Source organism: Elephas maximus, chromosome 10 (genome assembly GCF_024166365.1).
Source record: "Elephas maximus indicus isolate mEleMax1 chromosome 10, mEleMax1 primary haplotype, whole genome shotgun sequence".
Classification (NCBI taxonomy): Eukaryota; Metazoa; Chordata; class Mammalia; order Proboscidea; family Elephantidae; genus Elephas; species Elephas maximus.
In genome coordinates, this window is record NC_064828.1 from 87,864,866 (window position 1) to 87,886,192 (window position 21,327).

The 21,327-nt window shown below is 42.5% G+C and overlaps 1 protein-coding gene across 1 annotated transcript in view; it reads right to left on the reverse strand.

Annotated features, from left to right (window-relative positions):
* TMED10 (transmembrane p24 trafficking protein 10) overlaps window positions 1-16,609 on the reverse strand; it is a 37,138-nt gene extending 20,529 nt beyond the window's left edge. The window contains exon 1 of the mRNA XM_049897981.1: window positions 16,325-16,609. Coding sequence (XP_049753938.1) covers window positions 16,325-16,609 — 285 coding nt within the window. The remainder of the gene's footprint in view (window positions 1-16,324) is intronic.
* Window positions 16,610-21,327: the final 4,718 nt, after the last annotated feature.

The window sequence follows — 21,327 nt, forward strand, 5'->3', positions numbered from 1 at the left end:
ACTAAAGGAAAAAAGTAACAAAGGACTACTTTAGAACCTGGGATATACAGACATCGTAAGGCAAAAAGGTCTGGGAATCAATCAATCCCAAAGTACTGTGTGGTGTGCCACTCTTCCTCTCATCAGGATAAATTCACCCACCCTGATACTACCCACTTCCCAGCCCCCACAAAGCACAAAGACAATTCTTAAGAGTGAAGAGAAAGTTCAAAAAGGTAGAAGGCATGAATAACAGACTTTCACATTCCTAAACTAATCTAAAAGGGGCACTAGCGGTGCAGCGCTTAAGCACTCGGCTGCTAACTGAATGGTCTGTGGTTCGAACCCACCTGTCACCCCACAGCAGAAAGATGTGGCGGTTTGATTCTGTAAAGATTTACAGCCTTGGAAACCCCATAGGGCAGCCCTACTCTGTCCTATAAGGTCACTATGAGTTGAAAATGACTTAGTGGCATTGGGTCTGGTTTGGTTTAAATTAAACTAAAAACCCTAATTTGGATTTGGCTCCTAGGAATAAAGTTGCAGACAACATAGAAATTCTCCGAGGTGAATTTGGTTAAAAATAAGCTTCCACATCTTCTCACCACGCTACTTTAATTCTTAAGGAAGACAATGCTTATAGATTGCTAGACATGCTTAAATGTAAACGAAATCAGTAGAGAACAGCAGGGAGCAATCATCAAAAGTAGGGTACTGAACAGTCATCACAGATTTCACCATCTCTACGCAAGGAAAAAGGCCAGGTCACTGGCCCAGGACAAACCCCCCAGCTTAACAGGGCTTACAACACTTGGCACACATTTATCCAACTACTTTATTTGCTGGAAGGACAGACTATGATTTCTTTACATTCTCCTAAAATATTAAGAGATATTAAATATTACCCTTTAAAAAATTTTTTAATATTTAAGAACAGGAGCATCTCTGGATGACAATGGGACTGAGACGCAGGTCGAAAAAACTCTTGCTAAGTCACTAGTAAAAATCCTTCATGGAATACTTTGCAAAATGAATTAAGAAATCTGCTGTTTTTCTCAAACACTCCAGTACAATCCACACCTCCACCTCCAACTATACGCAGAAGGGGCTGAAATAGTTTAAATTGTTCTCTTCCACGCTGTACTGATAAATCGCCATCAAGAAAGAATCACTTGCGTTGTTTGTTCTCAATACATCATCTGTAAAATTATTAAAGATTCATTCTAAGGCAAAGACTCATACGCATTACAAGAGGCTGCGGGCAAAGGACCCATCACCACAGCCTGTACCTTTTACCAGTATGAAATTTACTTCCCAGAAATAGTGAGCAATAATGCCCACGCTTCCCTCATGGCCTCCACATGTCTATATTCCCTATGACCTTCAGCTGACATAAATATATTATTTATTTGGATATTTAGAAATCCAGACATGCAACTTGACAACTTACCTTTCAGGTTGTGTTAACTCATATGTACTGCTGGGTATTCTAAAAGAGCCTAGAATTTTCCTGAAAAATCAGCAGGTTTTCCCATCTATTCATATGACTTTGCAGCTACTTAGAAGCCAAGCCATTGATCCTCACCCCTCCCTCCCCCCAAGCATCATTACATAAACCAGCAGGTAGCTAAAATTAGGGAGTAGGAAACTGGGCCAAGAAGAGCTGGCAAAATCTAATACGCTGAAATGATGGTTTTTAATTTCCTTTAATTAAAATGTTCTGATTACAGGTCACCTTAGAAGGTGATCTGGCTTCTCAAGAATTGAGAGGTTTCATTTTTCTTCCCAAACCCTACTGAGAAATATGCGAAATAACTGCTTTCACCTACTATAACAGCATGCGCTTAAAAGATTCTTTTGTTCTCTTTTAAGTATTAAAAAAAACTTATATTTATCATAAAGATCTTTAATAATTAAACAAAGGTAGTATCAAGCCATAAGATATGCCCATATGACATCAAGGAATGGGAAGTAATAAAGATTTATTTCTAGATAACACCTTCTGAAGAAAAGCAAAGTTCACAATTTAGGAAGTAGGGGGAAAGTGTTAATTGTATATGCAGAGTAGCTGATGTCAAGAATATGTGAATACTAACACTGAAACTGCCAAATAAGTGAGAACACAGGTCACTGGGAAAATAAACTCATTTAGCATCGGGTTTTCAGTGCTGCAAACCAATTCTTGACTAAGTCCTGCTCCTAAAGCCTGCCCCATTCCTTTACAAAACATTCAAGATGATACCCTACCTACTTCAAAAGCATCTTAAGTAGCTTAGGCCAAACGCTGGACAGATGAAGCAATTAGGAATAAAACAGAATGGAGTTTACCTGGAGTTTGGAAGAAACAAGGAGGTGCTATCAAGAACTTGAATTGAGCAAAGGGTATATGTACAATACATTTGCTTCTAAATTCTCTGGAAGCCAAGATTAAAAGACTAAAGAGAAACATGTTGGGTTGCACATCATCTTTTTCCTGAAGAAAGCTCAAAAATTTATCTTTAGAGACAATTTTCCTGGAACTAGACACAAGGAACAATTTATCAGGAAGGTCCTTGTAAAAGGACTGTGACCAATATTCGACTCCACATTTTCAACCACGGCCTGCTAAAAATATAAATACTGTTCAAACAGGTGGTTTTGGTGACCCTACATAACGATGGACGGCATGACCTAATGCAGAGGTGGGACCTGAAGGAGCTAGACGAACGCCTCTGTGCCCTGGTTCTCTGCCCTGGCCTTACCACTACCACTTCTCTCCATCCTAGCCCACTCTCTGCTGCTTGGAGAATTCCCAGCCTTACACTCTAAAGTTGGAAGTAGGATGAAACTATTTTTGGCCACTTGCTCTTACCATGGTTGGGTGAAAAAAAAAAAGGTGCCAGGAAAAGATGTCTTGAAAATAATGCTATCTAGGGTCACTATGAGTTGGAATTGACTCGACGGCAGTGGGTTTGGTTTTTTTTTTTAGTCAAACGAAGGGAAACCCTGGTGGCGCAGTGGTTAAGCGCTACAGCTGGTAACCAAAGGGGCCGGCAGTTCGAATCTGCCAGGCACTCCTTGGAAACTCTACGGGGCAGTTCTACTCTGTCCTATAGGGTCACTATGAGTCAGAATCGACTCGATGGCACTGGGTTTGGTTTTGGTTTAGTCAAAAAAAACAACCTAAAACCCATCAACAGATGAATGGATAAACAAAATGTGGTATAGCCATACAATGGAATATTATTCAGCCATAAAGAGAAATGAAGTTCTCACACATGCTACAATATGGGCTACAATATGGATGAACCTTGAAAACATCGTGCTGAATGAAATAAGTCAGATGCAAAAGGACAAATACTGTATGATCCCACTTACATGAAATAGCTAGAATGGGCAAATGCAGAAAGACAAAAGTGGGTACCAGGGGTGGGAGGGAGAGGGAAAGGCAGAATTACAGCTTAAAGGGCATTGAGTTTCTGTAAGGATGATGGAAAAATCTGGAAATGGATAGTGGTAATGATTACACAACACAGTGAACATAATTAATGTCACTGAATTGTAGACATAAAAAATGTTGAAATGGCAATTGTTTTGTCACATATAATTCTACCACACACACACAAAATACTATCCACCCAGATCTTGGTTTCTAATACTCTTTTCCAACAAAAGGACCCAGGGCTCCTTGGAGAAATGACTGATCTTAGTTCTGGTGCAGGAAATATGTAAGATGAGCCTAGAGAAAGAAAGAAAGAGTGCTTTAAAAAAAAAAAAAAAGCCTGCTGATATTAATGAATGACTGAATAAGTAAATAAGTCAGGGTGGGAGGTGAAGCGGGGAGACAAATCTCCCATGCAGAAGAATTACAAAAAATTTATGTGGGCATTTTGGCCTCAAGAAGGCAGAGCATAACTCCCTACTCTGTAAGTGTGGGCTTTGCAAGTGAAAAAAGGTGGAAAAGGAGAGTAACTTTACAGTGGAGAAACCTGATAAACACTACCTCAGCCAGGTGATCACGGTCAACATCATCGGTAGTAACTCATGTTGACAGTTTGCACACTTAATATGATGGGATGAGAATGGCACTGTACCTCTGGTCTTTCTCCGAAAAACGTGTAATTCTAGCCTAACCATGAGAAAAACACCAGACAAATTTCAATTGAGGAACATTCTAAAAAATACCTGACCAGTACTCCTCAAAATGTCAAAGTCATCACAAAGAAGGGAAGTCTGAGCAACTATCAGTCTAGAGGAGACTGAGGAGATATAATGACTAAATGTAATGTGGCTTCCTGGTACACAAAAAGGACATTAGATAAAAACTAAGGATATCTAAATATGACTTTAGTTGATAAAAATATATCAATACTGTTTCATTCAAAACACTAAACAGACAAGAGATAAGTGGTAACTTGGGTGAAGGTTAAGACAGGACACAATACTGGGGAAGCCAGCACAACCTGCCCAAGGCAAGGTCGCACAACCTGCCCAAGGCAAGGTAATGGAAACTTGGCAGACACTTCCAAACTCCCTCAGGGACTGAATTACTGGGCTGAGGGGTCTGGGACCCTGGTCTTGGGGAACATCTAGCTCAATTGGCATTAACATCATTTATAAAGAAAATGTTCTACATTCTACTTCAGTGAGAAGCGTCTGGGGTCTTAAAAGCTTCCTGAGCAGCCATCTAAGGTACTCCAATGGTCTCACCTCACCTGGAGCAATGGAAAATGAAGAAAACCAAAGACACAGGGAAAGATTAGTCCAAGTAACTGATGGGCCACAAGTACTACAGTTTCCACCAGGCTGAGTCAAGCACAATTAGATGGTGCCTGGCTACCACCACCCGCCTGCTCTGATAAAAAAAACTCTGATAGGGATCACAATAGGGGGTCCCAGAGCTGGAGAAAAATGTGGAACAAAATTCTAACTCTCTCACACCCACACCCAAGACCAGAATTACTGGTCTGACAGAGACTAGAGAAACTCTGAAAGTATGGCCCCCAGATACCCTTTTAGCTCAGTAATGAAGTCACTCCTGAGGTTTACCCTTCAGCCAAAGATTAGACAGGCCCATAAAACAAAACGAGACTAAATGGGCACACCAGCCCAGGGGCAAGGACAAGAAGGCAGGAGGGGACAGAAAAGCTGGTAACAGGGAACCCAAGGTTGAGAAAGGAGACTGTTGACATGTTGTGGGATTGGTAACCAATGTCACAAAACAATATGTGTACTAATTGTTTAATGAGAAGCTAGTTTGTTCTGTAAACCTTCATCTAAAGTACAATAATAAAGACGAACAAAAATATTGTTTCATTCATTGTAACAAATGTACTATCCTAATGTAAGATGTTAACAACAGGGGAAGCTGGGTAAAGGGTATATGGGAGCTTTGTACTATCTTTACTATTTTTTCTGTAAATCTAAAACTGCTCTAAAGTAAAAAAATTTATTAAAAAAAAGTTTATCAGTCCCAGCATGTTCTGAGCAAAGGAGAATGAAGAAAATCAAAGACAGAAGGAAAATACTAGTCCAGAGAACAAATGGACTACATGAATCACGGCCTCCAATAGCCTGAGCACAGAAGAACTAGATGGTGCCCAGATACCACCACTAACCACTCTGACAGGGATCACAATAGAAGGTCCTGGGCAGAGTGGGAGAAAAATGTAGAACAAAACTCAAATTCACATTAAAAAAAAAAAGACCAGGCTTACTTGTCTGATGGTGACCGGAGGAACCCCCAAGACTATGCCCCCTAGACACCCTGCTAACTCAGAACTGAAGCCACTCCCAAAGTCCACCTTTCAGCCAAAGATTAGAAAGGGCTATACAACAAACAATAACATGTGAGGAATGTGCTTCTCAGTTCAATCAAGTATATGAGATCAACTGGGCAATACCTGCCCAAAAACAAGGACGAGAGGGCAGGAAGGGACAAGAAAACGAGATGAATGGACACTGAGAATCCAGGGTAGAAAGGGAACGGGGGAGAGTGCTGACACATTGTGAGGATTGCAACTAATGTCACAAAACAATTTGCACGTAAAATTTTTTAATGAAAAACTAATTTGCACTGCAAACTTTCACCTAAAGCACAATAAGATTAAAAAAAAAAAAGCTATCCAGAAAGACAGAATCAAACATATACACACTCATACCTCCAGACTCTCAAGAAACTTACGCTCTACTCAGAACCAAGTAGCTCCGTGGGAGAACTCTGGCCTGCCATGCGGGAGACCCAGGGTAGTAGCTCAGTGGGAGAATTCTGGCCTGCCGTGCGGGAGACCCAGGGTTGGTTCCCTGCCGTGCGGGAGACCCAGGGTAGTAGCTCAGTGGGAGAATTCTGCCCTGCCGTGCGGGAGACCCAGGGTTGGTTCCCTGCCGAGGCACCTCCTGTGCAACAACAACCCATCTGTTGGTGGCCTGCGTGCTGCTATAAGGCTGAACAGGTTGCAGCACAGCTTCCAGACCAAGACAGAAAAGAAAGGCCTGGTGATCTACCTCTAAACATCAGCCAGTGGAAGCCCTATGAATCACAACGGTCTGATCGACAACCATGCACAGGGATGGTGTAGGGCCAGACAGCATTTCATTCCGTTGTGCACACGGTCGCCATCAGTTGGGGGCCAGCTCAACAGCAGCTAACAACAACACAACAAAAGAACCAAGTAAGCAAACAAACATTTCCTCATACTTTTCATGAGATTGGAGTCCTGGTGGCACAGTGGTTAAGAGCTCGGCTACTAACCAAAAGTTTGGCAGTATGAATCCACTAGCTGCTCCCTGGAAGCCCTATGGGGCAGTTCTACTCTGACCTACAGGGTCACTATGAGTTGGAATTGACTCAACAAGCAGCGGATTTGGTTTTCAGGTTTTTTCCTGAGATATATGCAAATAGTGATTTCCTTCATATAGGTTCCTATCTGAACTCCCTCCTCTTCAGATTCATGATCAGTCAGTCTGTGGTACAATATTGAGTATACAATGTATACCTGCTGAAAGCTATGCCACTGGTATTTCAAATACCAGGAGGTTTACCCATGGTGGACAGCTTTTAGTGGAGCTTTCAGACTAAGACAGACTAGAAAGAAAGGCCTGGTGATCTACTTCCAAAAATAAGCAAATGAAAATCCTATGGATCACAACAAAATACTGTCTGATATAGTGTCGGAGGATGAGTTCCCTAGGTTGGAAGGCACTCAAAATATACTGTGGCCGCAACAGTGAAGCATATCGATGATCATGAAAATGGCGGAGGACTGTGCGATGTTTCATTCTATTAGACAGGGGGATCATCATGAGTCGGAGCCAACTTGGCAGCAACTAACAACACACATTATTTTAATGATAACCATCAACCTTGTAGATTCCGAGTGACTAACTCAGGAATTTAGAAGCAACAAGTCCTTTGTAGAAGCTTTACATACTGAACAAAAATGAACTGAAACAGAAACACCTATCCTTTTCTCACTCTGAGAGACAGTACAGCATAGTAGTTAAGAGTGAAGGTTCTAGAGTCAGACTCTCTGGTCTGTGCTCAAATCACAGTTCTGCCATTTACCGTGTTCCTTAACCACTCTGTGCCTCATTTGTAAATAAGAATAATAATTACACTTGCTTTATAAAGTTGCTGTGAGGATTAAGTTTAATACTGGTAAACAGCATCTGGCACATGGCAAGCAATCAATAAATGTTACTGCTGTTGTTAGCACTGTTGTTATTGAGATAACTATTTGTTCGTGGTAACGCAGAACCCCATAAACATTTATGTCACTAACCATACTTCCAATCTAACAGTGTTAATGGATAGCAAACCAATATTCTGCACTGACTAAACCCAGGGACGATCAGGGCCTGAGTGGTTACTGCATGGGAACAGAAAGAAAAGGACAGACCGGCAAATTCTCAAAGTAGTAGCAAGGTTTAGATACTCAAGGATACAAAATGCCTCACAGAGCAGGTACTCAATAATACCTTTTAGCAGACGAAAAGGGACAGTAAGGAATCCAAGATGACTCTAGCATTTTCCAGCACGCGGTTTTTAATGTAATGAGCACTAACTGCAAGAAGGATCCAACATTAGATGTGGGGCGGGGGAGAGGACTGCGTCTGCATATATGATGACCGGGGCGGTGGGTCCATATGCTTCACTTGGTTAGAGCTCACAAAAGAATCTTGAGCCAAGGAGTCTATCACTTGAAGAGGTGAAAAAGCAGAAAAGGACACCAAATCACTTAAGCTGCTACAGTAGTTTTAGACTAGAAAAACAGTAATGGAAACCTTTCAAAAGGATACCACAAGTCATCACTGTATCTCAAACAGGAAGAACATCACCAACTCTGGTAGCCTAGAGGCTACATTTAATGAGCATAAAATGGATTTATGCTGATCTTTCAAATAAGAGCAAGTACAAAGACTACCAATTACATTCCTGAAACCAAAAGATCACATCTAGATTTTACCCAAAACAAGTGAAATTAAGAAAAACCATGAGCAGCATTTAGCAATATCAAATTCTTTCAAATTTCCAGCACAATTCACCAACAGCATAGCACAGTACAGAAGTACTGCTTAAGCTAAAATAATGATCAAAGAGGCTGGAGGCTCTTTTCATAGAAGTGTTGAAAACTAAAAATGGAACATTTCCAGGCACTGGTATGATAATTGGGTAGATGCTCTCTTTCTGCTTCTATCAGCATTTGCTACATTAACACAGGCAATACGTCATGCTTGACTAGGGGTGAGGGTGGCGAGGAGAAAAAGGGGGAAAAGAGAGGGAGGGAGGGGAATGAGAAAGAAAGACCAGTTGCTGCCCTGCCAACACGATTGTGGGGGTGAAGCCAGATCAAATGTTTTTTTTCATACGGTTCCAAAGTTATTTACGGTAAAAACCTTCAGCGTGACCCTTTTAGGCACAAACAAAGCCTTGTTCTTTAACAACTGGTCCCTTGATTTCCCACATGGTTATGCTGAACAATGATGTTGGGGGCACAGGATAAAGCAGATGACATCAACCTCCCTCAAGTGAGAGGCTTGTCTGGGAGCCCAAATTCTGGTCTGTGGCCAGCTGGCTGACTTCACAGAGGGCTCTACTGTCCACGCTGTCAGGCTGCGTATGCATGCACGGACAATGGCTCGGGATCAACCACCAGTCAGCAATTCCACCAAGAAATAACACAGGAGTCCCTGCACTCCATCAAGTTACCTTTATGAATGTTCCATTTTCCTAGAAACTAGATTTGGGGTCTTCAGGAGTCACCTTAAAGCTGTCCTGTATCAATCACAAACTCTAAGCAGTCCCCTTCTGGGCACCAGTTTCGAACAGAGAAAGCTGTAGACAGCTGTTCACTGAATAAGCAAGAAGAGATGTTTAAACAAAGTAATATATACTTTAACCTTTATGCAGAAGGAAACACCAAACCAAACTCACTAGAGGTGGAGTTGATTCCCACTCATAGAGGTCAAGTTTTAATTTAAAGCTAAAAGTTTCGTATATAATACAAAAGCTCAATTTTTTTAAAAATTGTACTTTAGATGAAGGTTTACAGACCAAATTAGTTTCCCATTAAACAATTAATACACATATTGTTTTGTGACGTTGGTTGCCAACCCTACAACATGTCAACACTCTCCCCTTATTGACCTTGGGTTTCCCACTACCAGCTTTCCTGTTCCCTCCTGCCTTTTTGTCCTTGCCCCTGGGCTGGTGTGCCCCTTCAGTCTCGTTCTGTTTTATGGGCCTGCCTAATCTTTGCCTGAAGGGTGAACTGTAGGAGTGACTTCATTACTGAGTTAAAAGGGTGTCCAGGGGCCATACTCCTGGTTTTCTCCAGTCTATGTCAGGGCAATAAGTCTGGTCTTTTTTTGTGAGTTAAAACGTTGTTCTACATTTTTCTCCAGCTCTGTCCAAGACCCTCTGTTGTGATCCCCATCAGGGCAGTTGGTGGTGGTACCCAGACATCATCTAGTTGTGCTGGACTCAGTCTGGTGGAGGCCGTGGTAGTTGTGGTCCATTAGTCCTTTGGACTAATCTTTCCCTTGTATCTTTGGTTGCCTTCATTCACCCTTGCTCCAGACAGGGCGGGACCAGTGAAGAAACTCAATTTTTAACATCATTAAATGTTAATGTACCAATGAGCCTTCTGTACTGAACCATCTATTTATTTTTCTGTATCTAATAATACACTGGACAATAGTTACATCAAATATATATTTCAAAGAGTCACATCTCTCCCAACAGAAAAAGACTAGCCTAAGTAAGGGTCTGTAAATCAAAACCAAACCAGTCCGCACTGAGTCAATTCCAACTCATGGCGACCCCATGTATTGCAGAGTAGAACTGTGCTTCATAAAGTTTTCAAGGCTGTGACCTTTCAGAAGCAGGTCACCAGGCCTCTCTTCTGAGATCCCTCTGGTTGAGTTCAAACCACCAACGTTTCACTTAGCGGTTTAGCACTTAACTATCTGTCCACAGGGTAGTTATTAATAAAAAGGATGGCTACTTCTGGGGGATGAGCACCAAGCATCCTGTTCTTTCTCTTCTCCAACCTAGAACACTCATCAGTATAGGCACCAGTATTAATAAACTGAAAGATAATACTTATAAATTAAAACCACCTAAAAACTATAGCATTTACACTATCTTTTCATACAGCTTTTGGTAGAAAAAAGTTAAAAGCCAGGGGTTTCTTGGCTGCTAAATTGCTTCTTTGTAATTTTTAGGCTTAACTTGTGATAAGCCAATGACTCAAGGCTGAACTCTTTAAATGCTGTTTGGCTTTCCTATCTATAAGCTAGTTGGGAAGGATTGGGACCATAACCACATATAATATCTAAATAAAAGAAAATCTCATTCAGCAAAATGAATTACGAGTTAGCTTTAGCACTTGTGAAGACTGACAATGAAAAAAATGTTAGTCCAGTTAGATCATAAACACTGAAAAAACTATAACTATTACCATCAGTCTCCCCTTTCCCCCACCTTTCCTAGGGATAATTATGACAACTCCTCACAGTTATTTTTCTTTCTATGATCTATCTCCAGAGTATACATCACCGTTGACAACAACTCATGGCATCCCCCAAAATTAATTCACCTCAAATTTTCACCATTAGCAAGCATCCTAAGTAACAAACAGTACTGGTATCATCTAGCCTTAATGAAAACGTGATTTTTAATTCAAAATAAAGAGTGCTAAAATTCAGAGTCCCTACAACAGGTTTATTATGGACCCGAAATAATGGAGAAACTTCTTACATTCACTATGATGAGTTCATACCTCCTGCTTCAATTTTGCGCAGCAAAGTCTTTACATCTGACACTATTTAGCCTGGTTTAGCCTCATTCTGTGAAATGAGTATGGATGGGGGATATGGTATAGGCTCAACTGAAAATCTCAACACAAAATGCATTCCAATGTAGGCCTGAAGCAGAAATCTTTGCAGCGAGAGTTTCATCCACCATTTCAATCCATTCCCTCCCTCTCTGTTTAGAAAGGCCTTCTCTGCCCACTCAAATACTCTACCCCATTGATCACTCTCTACCCCCATTTGCTGCTTAACTGTTCGTAACAGTAATCACCACTATCTGAAATTGAGCGGGTGTATTTTTTAAACTTGTTTTTTGTCTTCATTCCCTACTAGACCTCAAGGACCTTGTCTGCCTTATTCATCCCTATCTATATCCCCAACTAGAACTGGGCCTGGCACATGTTGTTGTTGTTAGGCACCACTGAGTAGTTTTCAACTCACAGTGACTCTATGTGACAGAGCAGATCTGCCCCATAGGGTTTTCTAGACTGCAACATTTATGGAAGCAGATGACCAGGTCTTTTCCCTGTGGAGCGGCTGGGTGGGTTCCAATCCTCAACCTTTTGTTAGCAGCTAAACACTGAACCATCTATGCCACCAGGGCCTGGCACATCAAAAACCAAACCCACTGCCATTGAGTAGATTCCGACTCGCAGCAACCTATGGGACAGAGTAGAACTGCCCCATTGAGTTTCCAAGGAGCGCTGGGGGATTCGAAATGCTGACCTTTTGGTTAGCACTTAACCACTACGCCACCAGTGTTTCCAGGCCTGGCACATACTAAATATTAAATAAGAATTTGTTGGATAAATGGGAGAATCACATACAAAATACTCATGATTCCTCTCATTAAGATATAAGCTAACTATGTCCTATAGAGTTGCTATGAGTCATGAGTTAGAATCGACTTGACAGCAACTTTTTTTTGTTGTTGTTGTTACCTGGCCTTGGCAATGACATACTGGATCTGCCCCACAGAGCAGAGGACTGAGATTAGCAATTCAATTTTCATTCAGTCAAGAGGAAAGAACATAGGACTAACACCTATAGAGCACCATAATGGGCCCTACACAATAAATAACCCATCTCAATCAGTCCTTCTAACAATTCTATGAGATCTATCATCCCCATCTTACAGATAGGGGAACCAAGGCGAGCGAGGGAGGACCAAAACCTGTTGTCGCTGAGTCAATTCTGACTCATAGCGACCCTATAGGACAGACGAGAACTGCCCCATAGGGTTTCCAGGGAGCAGCTGGCGGATTCAAACTGCCAACCTTCTGGTTTGCAGCCTGAACTCCTAACCACTGTGCCACCAGGGAGATGAAGAAGGTGGAGAATGATGATGGTGATGGCGGTTAAGTAATCTCCCTGTAGCCATATACTATTAAGTGGTAGAACTGCTTGGATTTGAACTCAAATTTGTCTGGCTCCAGATCCAAGCTCTTTCCACTATATTATAGGGCTTCTTAATAAGGGCAAGATATTTAACTCAGCTGTACAATAACATCTACATAATACATTAAACTGGAGACACAAAGGTGCATAAGGCGTTAAGGAGTTCACAAAGTAAAAAACCACACCTACACGCAAAGTGCCAAGTCACAGAGGATGTAACAGAAACGTATGATCCATTGGCATTGAGTTGATTCTGACTCAGCGACCACATAGCACAGAGTAAAACTGCCCCATAGGGTTTCCAAGGCTGTAAATCTTTACAAGGCAGACTGCCCCATCTTTCTCCCATGGAGCAGTTGGTTGGTCCAAACTGTCAACCTTTCAGTTGTCCGCTGAGTGCTTAACCACTGTACCACCAAGGCTCCAGCTATAGTGTATAGGAGGGGCTGAGGGCAAAGACTGATCCAGGTAGAGAGAACACTATATTCAAAGAACTGGAAGGTGTTCAGCATGGCTGGAGTACAGAGTAGGAGGAGGAAAGTGAAGAGGAAGGAAGAAAGACCAAAGATGAGGCTAGGACAGTGCCCATTCACATGTTCAATTCATTCCTTATGTTGAAATCCTGTTATAGGTTAGAAACTACATTAGAAACAAGCATTGCAATGATGAATGAGATAGTCTCTACTTCAAGGAGTTTATAGTCTATCTGAGGAGATGGGCAAACTCCCAACTACAACACAGGGTAATATATGATAACGCAGGTATATTCACTGGGTATACCTGCTCCTAGACAGGAACTAGATGTCCTAGACAGGAAGAAAGTGAATCAGCCAGGTTAATCAAGGCACTACATTCACAGAGATCCTTCTAAGGGAAAACTGCCTCATTCGCCCGTAACCTGTTGCCATCGACTCAATTCCAACTCATAGTGACCCTGTAGGACATAGTAGAGCTGCCCATTGGGTTTCCAAGTCTGTAATCTTTATGGCAGCAAACTGCCACATCTTTCTGCCACAGAACGGCTGGTAGGTTTGAACCACCAACCTTTCAGTTAGCAGCCGAGTGCTTAACCACTGCCCCACGCTATAGGACAGAGTGGAACTGCCCCATAGAGTTTCCAAGGAGTGCCTGGTGGATATGAGCTGTTGACCATTTGGTTAGCAGCTGTAGCTCTTAACCACTATGCCACCAGGGTCTCCACTGTGCCACCAGGGCTCCTTATTTACAGCAACCACTAAATGCCAAGTGTAGCTGGCATGGTTTTGTACTACAAGAAGTCCCCAGTTCTCCTCTTACTTCAACCCAAACACAGCCGGTTGAACATGGGGTGGGCGTGTGAGCAAAGAGAAGAGATTCCACAGTCAGATCAGAGACCCAGGATGTGGCCTCGAATATAGAAAGGAGTTGAACCAATCAGATGTTTGCACTCAGGAGTTGCAAAGATACATAGAGAAAATCCTTGAGGCAGAGTGGTCAAATTTAAGCCTACTTAGAAAGCAGAGGAGTCCCTGGGGGGTGCAAACGGTTAACATACTCAGCTGCTAACGAAAAGGCTGGAGGTTCCAGTCCACCCAGAGGTGCCTTGGAAGAAAGGCAGCCACTGAAAATCCTATGAAGTTCAGTTCTACTCTGACACAAACAAACGGGGTCATCATGAGTTAGAATCAACTTGACAGCAACTGCTTTTTTTTTTTTTTTTTTTTGAATAAGGAAGCAGAAACTAAGTGAGTGGATACTATGAAAAAGGTTGCAAACTGTGTTAGAGGCTGGATCTAGCCCACCAATGCGTTCTGTGGCCTGTACAGTATATAAATTAAAAAAAAAAATTATACTTAGCTTGTGGTATGTAAATACCACTCCTCAGAAAAAGGAACCTGAACTCACTGGAGGAAAAGCTGCTTCTGGGGCAGGGCCTGGACATTATACAAGATGCACTTGGGATATCTTGTGCCAGAAAACAAGAAAGCTATCAATGGCTAGTGGGATTATGTTAAAAGTACGCAGAAGCCAATATGAAGGAGCCAAAGGGACAACTTGGGCATAAAGAACGAATGCAACTGACTGGAATACAGTGATTGTGAAGATCAAAAATAACTAAAAATGAATTAATTATAATACTAAAAAACAAAACCTTCCTTGGGCAACACTGGAAATGACGATTGTTTACTCTGAAAACTGTCAATTAAAAGGAATACATTCTGCGTTTATCCTACCTTTCCTACACGAATTGTAAATTTTAGGGTAATCAAATGGCCTTCATTAATGAATTCTTTTATTTTTCCTCTCTCTCTTTTTTTTTAATCGTGGTGAAAACATACACACCAAGATATCTACCAACGCAGCTTCCACATTCACAACTCAAGGACATTGATTACATTTTTTGATTAATGAATTCTTTACAGAATAATTCCACTAATACATATGGCAAGAATAACAGAATTAGAAAATTACCACTTTACAAACTTAATGAAAAATTAATTTCAGACAACAATCATCACTGTGATCAGTTCATAAATGAAAGACTGATGGAAAGTTTTACAATGGTAGGCAGAATAAGGGCTGCCCAAAGATATCAATGTCCTCATCCCTAGAACCTAGGAATACGTTGCCATATATGGCAAAAGGAATTTTCTGGAGGATCTTAAAATGGAGAGATAATCCTGGATTATGTGATCTCAATGTAATCACTAGGGTTCTTATAAGGGAAAGCGGGAGGCAGGGTAGTCAGGGAAGGAGATTTGATGATGGAAGGAGAGGTCAGAGAGAGAATATGAAGATGCTACATTGCTGGCTTTGAACATGGAGGAAAAGGCCATGAGCTCAGTTGCTAACCGAAAGGTTGAAGGTTCGAGGTCACCCAGTCACTGGCAATCTACTTCCAGAAAATCAGTTACTGAAAACCCTATGAAACGCAGTTCTACTCTCATACACAAGACTGCCAACTAACTCAAGTAGTACTAGCTGACTCAACTGACAACTGGTTTGGCTCTGGGTCCCCATATCTTAAACATAAGTTATGGTTATACTTGAAACTGTTTAGAAGTAAAAATGTTTCTATTTACTTTAAGGAAAGGGTCACTCTGTTTTTCAAAAAAAAATTATTTATTATTGTGAATGAATGAAATCACCCTAAAAATCAATCAAACCTTGACTAATATCAAATTATATTAACAATTAAAACAGCAGGCCAGGCCACCCTAACTGCAAATGCTCAATAAGTAATAGGTTTATTATTCACAGTAAGCTTCAGTGCCTCCCATTACTTTCCGGCAGGTATCGGTATCTGACAATAGCAATCTCTCCCTGCAAATACTAAATACCCAGAGACTTCTTTGGAGAATCAAGTTGCAGCTCCAGGTACTTCAGCCTACAAGTACCGGAACCGGGCAACGGCCGAAAGTAAGTCGAGGCCAGCCCAGCTCGGCTGTCACCACACCTCGTGGCCCTTCTTTGAGTTCCCCGCCGCCGGTGCCCCGCCCCGCCCTGAGAACGCCAACGAGTGGGGTGAGGGGGCGGTCTCGGCTGAGGCCCTTGGCGTTCTCGGGAGGCCAGGGCACTCCCTAGGCCTCCACCGGCCCGACGCCCCCGAACCCGGACCTCCCCTCGCCTACGCCTGCAATCTTCCCTCCCGGCCCCGCGCCGCCCAGTGCCGCACCTTGAGGTGGGTGCGCAGGATGCTAGCGCCCCCAGACTGGTCGGTGATCTCGTACGCGCCGGTCACCAGCAGGTCCTTGTGGATCTCCTCGCGGAGGCACTTGCGGGAATTAAGGGGCAAATGGAAGGAGATGGCGAGGACGGAGCTGGGGCCGAGAAGGAGCAAAAGCAACAACGCCAGCGGGCAAGGGCCACGCTGGGCTAGTAGGCCAGACAAACCAGACATGGTGCCAGAGCCTCGTTCACCACCCAGGGCCTCAACCGCGCCGGAACCGGGAGGACCCATGTGACTCACCTCTGACCCGCCAGTGCCGTCGGCGCCATTTTGGAGGCTGGCAAATAAAAGAGTATATAGCGAATCTTTTGGAACTCAAGCAAGGACATGGCAACACATTATGACCACAAACTAAAGTGGTTAAAGGGGATTTAGTAGAGTTAGCCCTAAAAGTTTAATTTTGTGGAGCTTAGTGAGTTCCGAGTCGGCCATGGCAAGTATGGGCAGGCCTGGAAGTAATTCTCCTTTTACTTCCGGAAGCTGTATCCGCGAATTTTAAGGTCAGTGATACCATAGCAACCAAGCCCCAATCAGGAACAGCCACAAGGGCCTTCGCTGAGCCCGCCCACTAGCCGCCTAGGCGCGCGGGGTAGATGCCCGAGCTGAGGCTGCGTGGTGTTGGACTAGGGCGTCTTGCAGCCCCCCCTTGGCTCCTTGACGCCTTGATGACAGCTGGGACATTGACACGCTTGAGAGGACCTTGAGAGACAGAGAGAGGAGAAACTGTAGGACGCTGAGAGGAAACATTCTGATTTGGCTGTTGGGCGAGTGGGGACCAGTGCCTCAGAGAAGAAGGTGTAGAGGTCACTTGGTGAATATGAGCTGGACGGACGTCAAGTTCTTGCCCCGAGCGGCGTATTTGGGCTGGAGAAACTATGTGGCTTACTGAATGTGCATTTTATTTATTTAGCCAACATTGAGCGCCTGCTAGGCTAGGTTGTATTCGAACTAAATTTGAATTTTGTATTTAAATTGAGTAAAATGCCGTGTTTTGGTCCAATCTGAGAGACGGATATAATACGGGTTTACCAGATACGCATTGTGAGGAGAGGGATGTATTTTGTGTGTTTTAAAAGCACAAACACTTAAGATATCAAGTTGGCTAGTTCATTCATAGTAAGCAAATTCACACGGTAATGATTCGTGCACACAATTAACAAGTATTTACTGAGTACTTAACTATGTGGCAGACACTATCCCATGGATGCATACCAAACATGTTTATTGATTTTGCAAACTTCTTGCTATGCCATCAAATATTTGGGACAGAAGAAGATATAAAGACGAATATGGAATACACAGTAGCCTATGTTTGGAGTCATTATCTACTTTGACAAATATTTATTGAGCATCTACAGAAATACCCAGAAGATGGACTATCTACCCCACGTAATTTAAATGATTGTTCTGTATTTAGAACTCCTTTCAGTCCATCTAGTTTGTCTCCTGGTACTGAAGTGCCAGGAACAAAACAAGAACAAACATAAAAGAGCTGTAAAACATTTTAAAATTAGACAAATGCCATATAATAATTATTTTATGAGGTGTCCACTTAGGAACATTGAGTTTGATTGTCGTATCCCTGATCTAAGATAAGATTGCTAGTCTGCTCAGTTATGAAAAAAAAAAGAAAAGAAAAAGACAGTTGCTGTTGAGTTGATTTCAACTCCTGACTGTACTCAGTATATCCTGATAATTTGCGTTGGCTTTTGGGAATCAGTAGGAATGGCTACCTAAGTCATTGTCACTTCTCAGTCCCAAGCTTCTTCAGACCATTAGCTAGGGATTTGCAGCCCATCAGATACCCACGTGTTTTTCTTTAAATTTCCACTTAACATTTATATAATAGATTGTAAGTTTTTAAATATTTTCACTTATGTTATTTACCTCATTTCAAAAACCATGTGGAATAGGCTGAACCAGCCTGTTTAACAGATGAGGTAACTGGGTTCTGTGAGTCTGAAGAACTCCGGTACCCAAAGTCTCATAGCTTAGAAGTGACAGTCTGAAGTCCTGAGCCTTCTGCGGTAAAGAGGTATTATTTCTTATTTGACAGAGGAAACGGAGACTCGGAGAAGTTGAGTTACTTTCCTATGTCACAGCTCTCAAATTCTTTTTTGTCCTATATTCCCACTTATTCTTGGCCCCCAACACTTCCTGTCTCCCTTCCCTACTTTATGTTTTTCTTCTTAGCATTCAGTACTATCTAATGTAGCATTTTACTTATTTTATAAATAAGTTAAAATATTTCATAAAGTACATTTTACTTATTTATCTTTTTTATCAATCTCCCCACTAACTAGCATATCCGTTTTGTGAGGGCAGGAATTTTTGTCAATTTTGTTCCCTGCTTTAATCTTAAGAACCTAAAATATGCCTGGCACTTAGGCATAATAAATATGGGTTCCTTAGCTCCTACTAGAATGTCTTAACAGCAAATTCCTTCATTTTCCTACAAATGTATCTAATCTATATTGTATCTAAGTGTAGGTGCAATTTTTTTTAATTGGAAAATGTGTTTTTGTTTCCATATAAGGACATGGGGGAAAAAAATGCTCCTCTCATTTCTGTGGAACTAAAGGGCGGGTAGATACCCCTAGGGAACTGAAACTTTTAAACTCTTAATCTGCATTAAAGAAGATACATTTTACTTCTGATTGGGAGAAAGGCCTTATTCTGAATTCAGAATTAACAGAAAGCATCCCACTACTAAAGTAAATGCTTCTTCCCGACCCAGCAGTCCTCTGCTACATGGTGCCACTAGGGTTGGTGTCACCCCCTCCGCTCCCCACGGGCCTCCTCCTGTACTAGACCAGACAGATTTCTTAGTAATGTTTTTTGTACTAATATTACTCGTAAATAGTAATTTCCCTGTGTCACCCCTTCTTTTCCTTTAATTACTACTTCATTCTCAACAAAGTTGTTGATACAGGTTCACAAATACTAATTATCACAGTATTGTAGCTAAAATACCAAAAATTTTGACGAAATCAGCAACTATAAAAACAAGGCAGCGTGGCCATCTAAGATGCATCAATTGGTCTCAACACACCTGGATCAGAGGAGAATGAAGAATACCAAGGACACAAGGTAATTACAAGCCCAAGAGACAGAAAGGGCCACATAAACCAGAGACTCCATCAGCCTGAGACCAGTAGAGCTAGATAGTGCCTGGCTACAACCAATGACTGCCCCAGAGCTAGATAGTGCCCAGCTACAACCAATGACTGCCCTGACAGGGAACACAACAGAGAACCCCTAAGGGAGCAGGAGAGCAGTGGGATGCAAACCCCAAATTTTCGTAAAATGACCAGACTTCATGGTCCAACTGAGACTAGAAGGACTGCGGGGGTCATGGCCCACAGAACTTCTGTTGGCCCAGGACAGGGACCATTCCCAAAGCCAACTCTTCAGACATGGATTGGACTGGGTAATGGGTTGGAGAGCGATGCTGGTGAGGAGTGAGCTTCTTGGATCAGGTGGACACTTGAGACTATCTTGGCATCTCCTGCCTGGAGGAGAGATGAGAGGGTGGAGGGGGTTAGAAGCTGGCGAAATGGACACGAAAAGAGAGAGAGAGGAGGGAGAGAGCAGGCTGTCTCATTACGGGAAGAGCAATTGGGAAGTATGTAGCAAGGTGTATATAAGTTTTTGTGTGAGAAACTGACGATCTGTAAACTTAAAGCACAATAAAAATTAAAAAAAAAAAAAGAGCAGTGAAAGCAACAGCGTGTGCTGGTAGCATGTACAGATGAATCCATGTGATTTGGAGTGTGGATTGCAATTGGGTAACAATGACAGCTCTAACTGGAGCCCATTAGTAGGGTCACAGAGTGAATTAGCATAGAGTTTTAGCCTTGTAGGAATATTGATACATGTAAACTAGGCTTACAAAAAATGTTTTTATTGTTATAAGTAACTACAGGGATATTTTTATAGACAGTCATTTTGGTGTCACCCTCTCTGACAGTGTCACCTGGTACAGTCTGCACCCCCCCCCGCACCCCGCCCCAGGACTCCCATCAGTGACACCACTGCTCTGCCATCCTGTCATCTGGAAACTTCCCCAGCCAGACCCACCTAAGATTCCTGATCCACCGGAGCCTCTGGAGGTGAAGAGACGTCACCGGGACACGCCCTCCACCCAGTCTATCCCTAAGCCACAGGTTTCTCAACTTTTGGTTTGTATTAGAGGGAACATGTTTAAAACACACCTCACCCTGGACAGTGAATCAGAAGCTCTTATTTAAAACTTGCGTTTGTAACAAGCTTCCTAGGCGATTCTGTGGCTGGGAGTCCTTGAAACACTTCGGCCCTCTCCTGGCACCTCATTTCACTATCCTAATCCTCCATCTTGAGGCTTGAGGCTTACTTAGCTCCAATGCAAAAGCAGTCAAGGGTTCCTAACTCCCGTGTCCCTTCCCATTCATGTGTACAGTCCCACTCACTGTGTACTTAAATAGGGAAAACAAAATGGCAGCCCTGGTGGTGCAGTGTTTAGAGCTTGGCTGCTAACCAAAAAAGTCAGAAGTTCAAATCTACCAGCTGCTCCTTGGAAACTCTGTGTGTTAATCCTACTCTGTCCTATAGTGTCACTATGAGTTGGAATTGACACAAACAGGTTTAATTTTTTTTTTTTTTTAAACAAATTGGGTTCTATGAAGATACTAAAGACCCTTTTGGGAGTGATTTGGCAATATTTGTCATATGTCATACCCTTTGCCCCAGGGAGTGATTCCTGGTTTTTTTTTCCTATGGGTTCTTTAATGCTGGGGTTCCCCCAGAACCTGGTCCCTGAGCCTCTGAGCTACACTCTAGATCATCTCATCCAGTCCCATGACTTTAAATGCCATCCATAGGCCATTAACCCCCAAACATGCCTCTAGCCCTGACCTCTCCCCGAAGGCCCAGAATCTATATTGAGCTCCCTACTAGACATCTCCACTTGG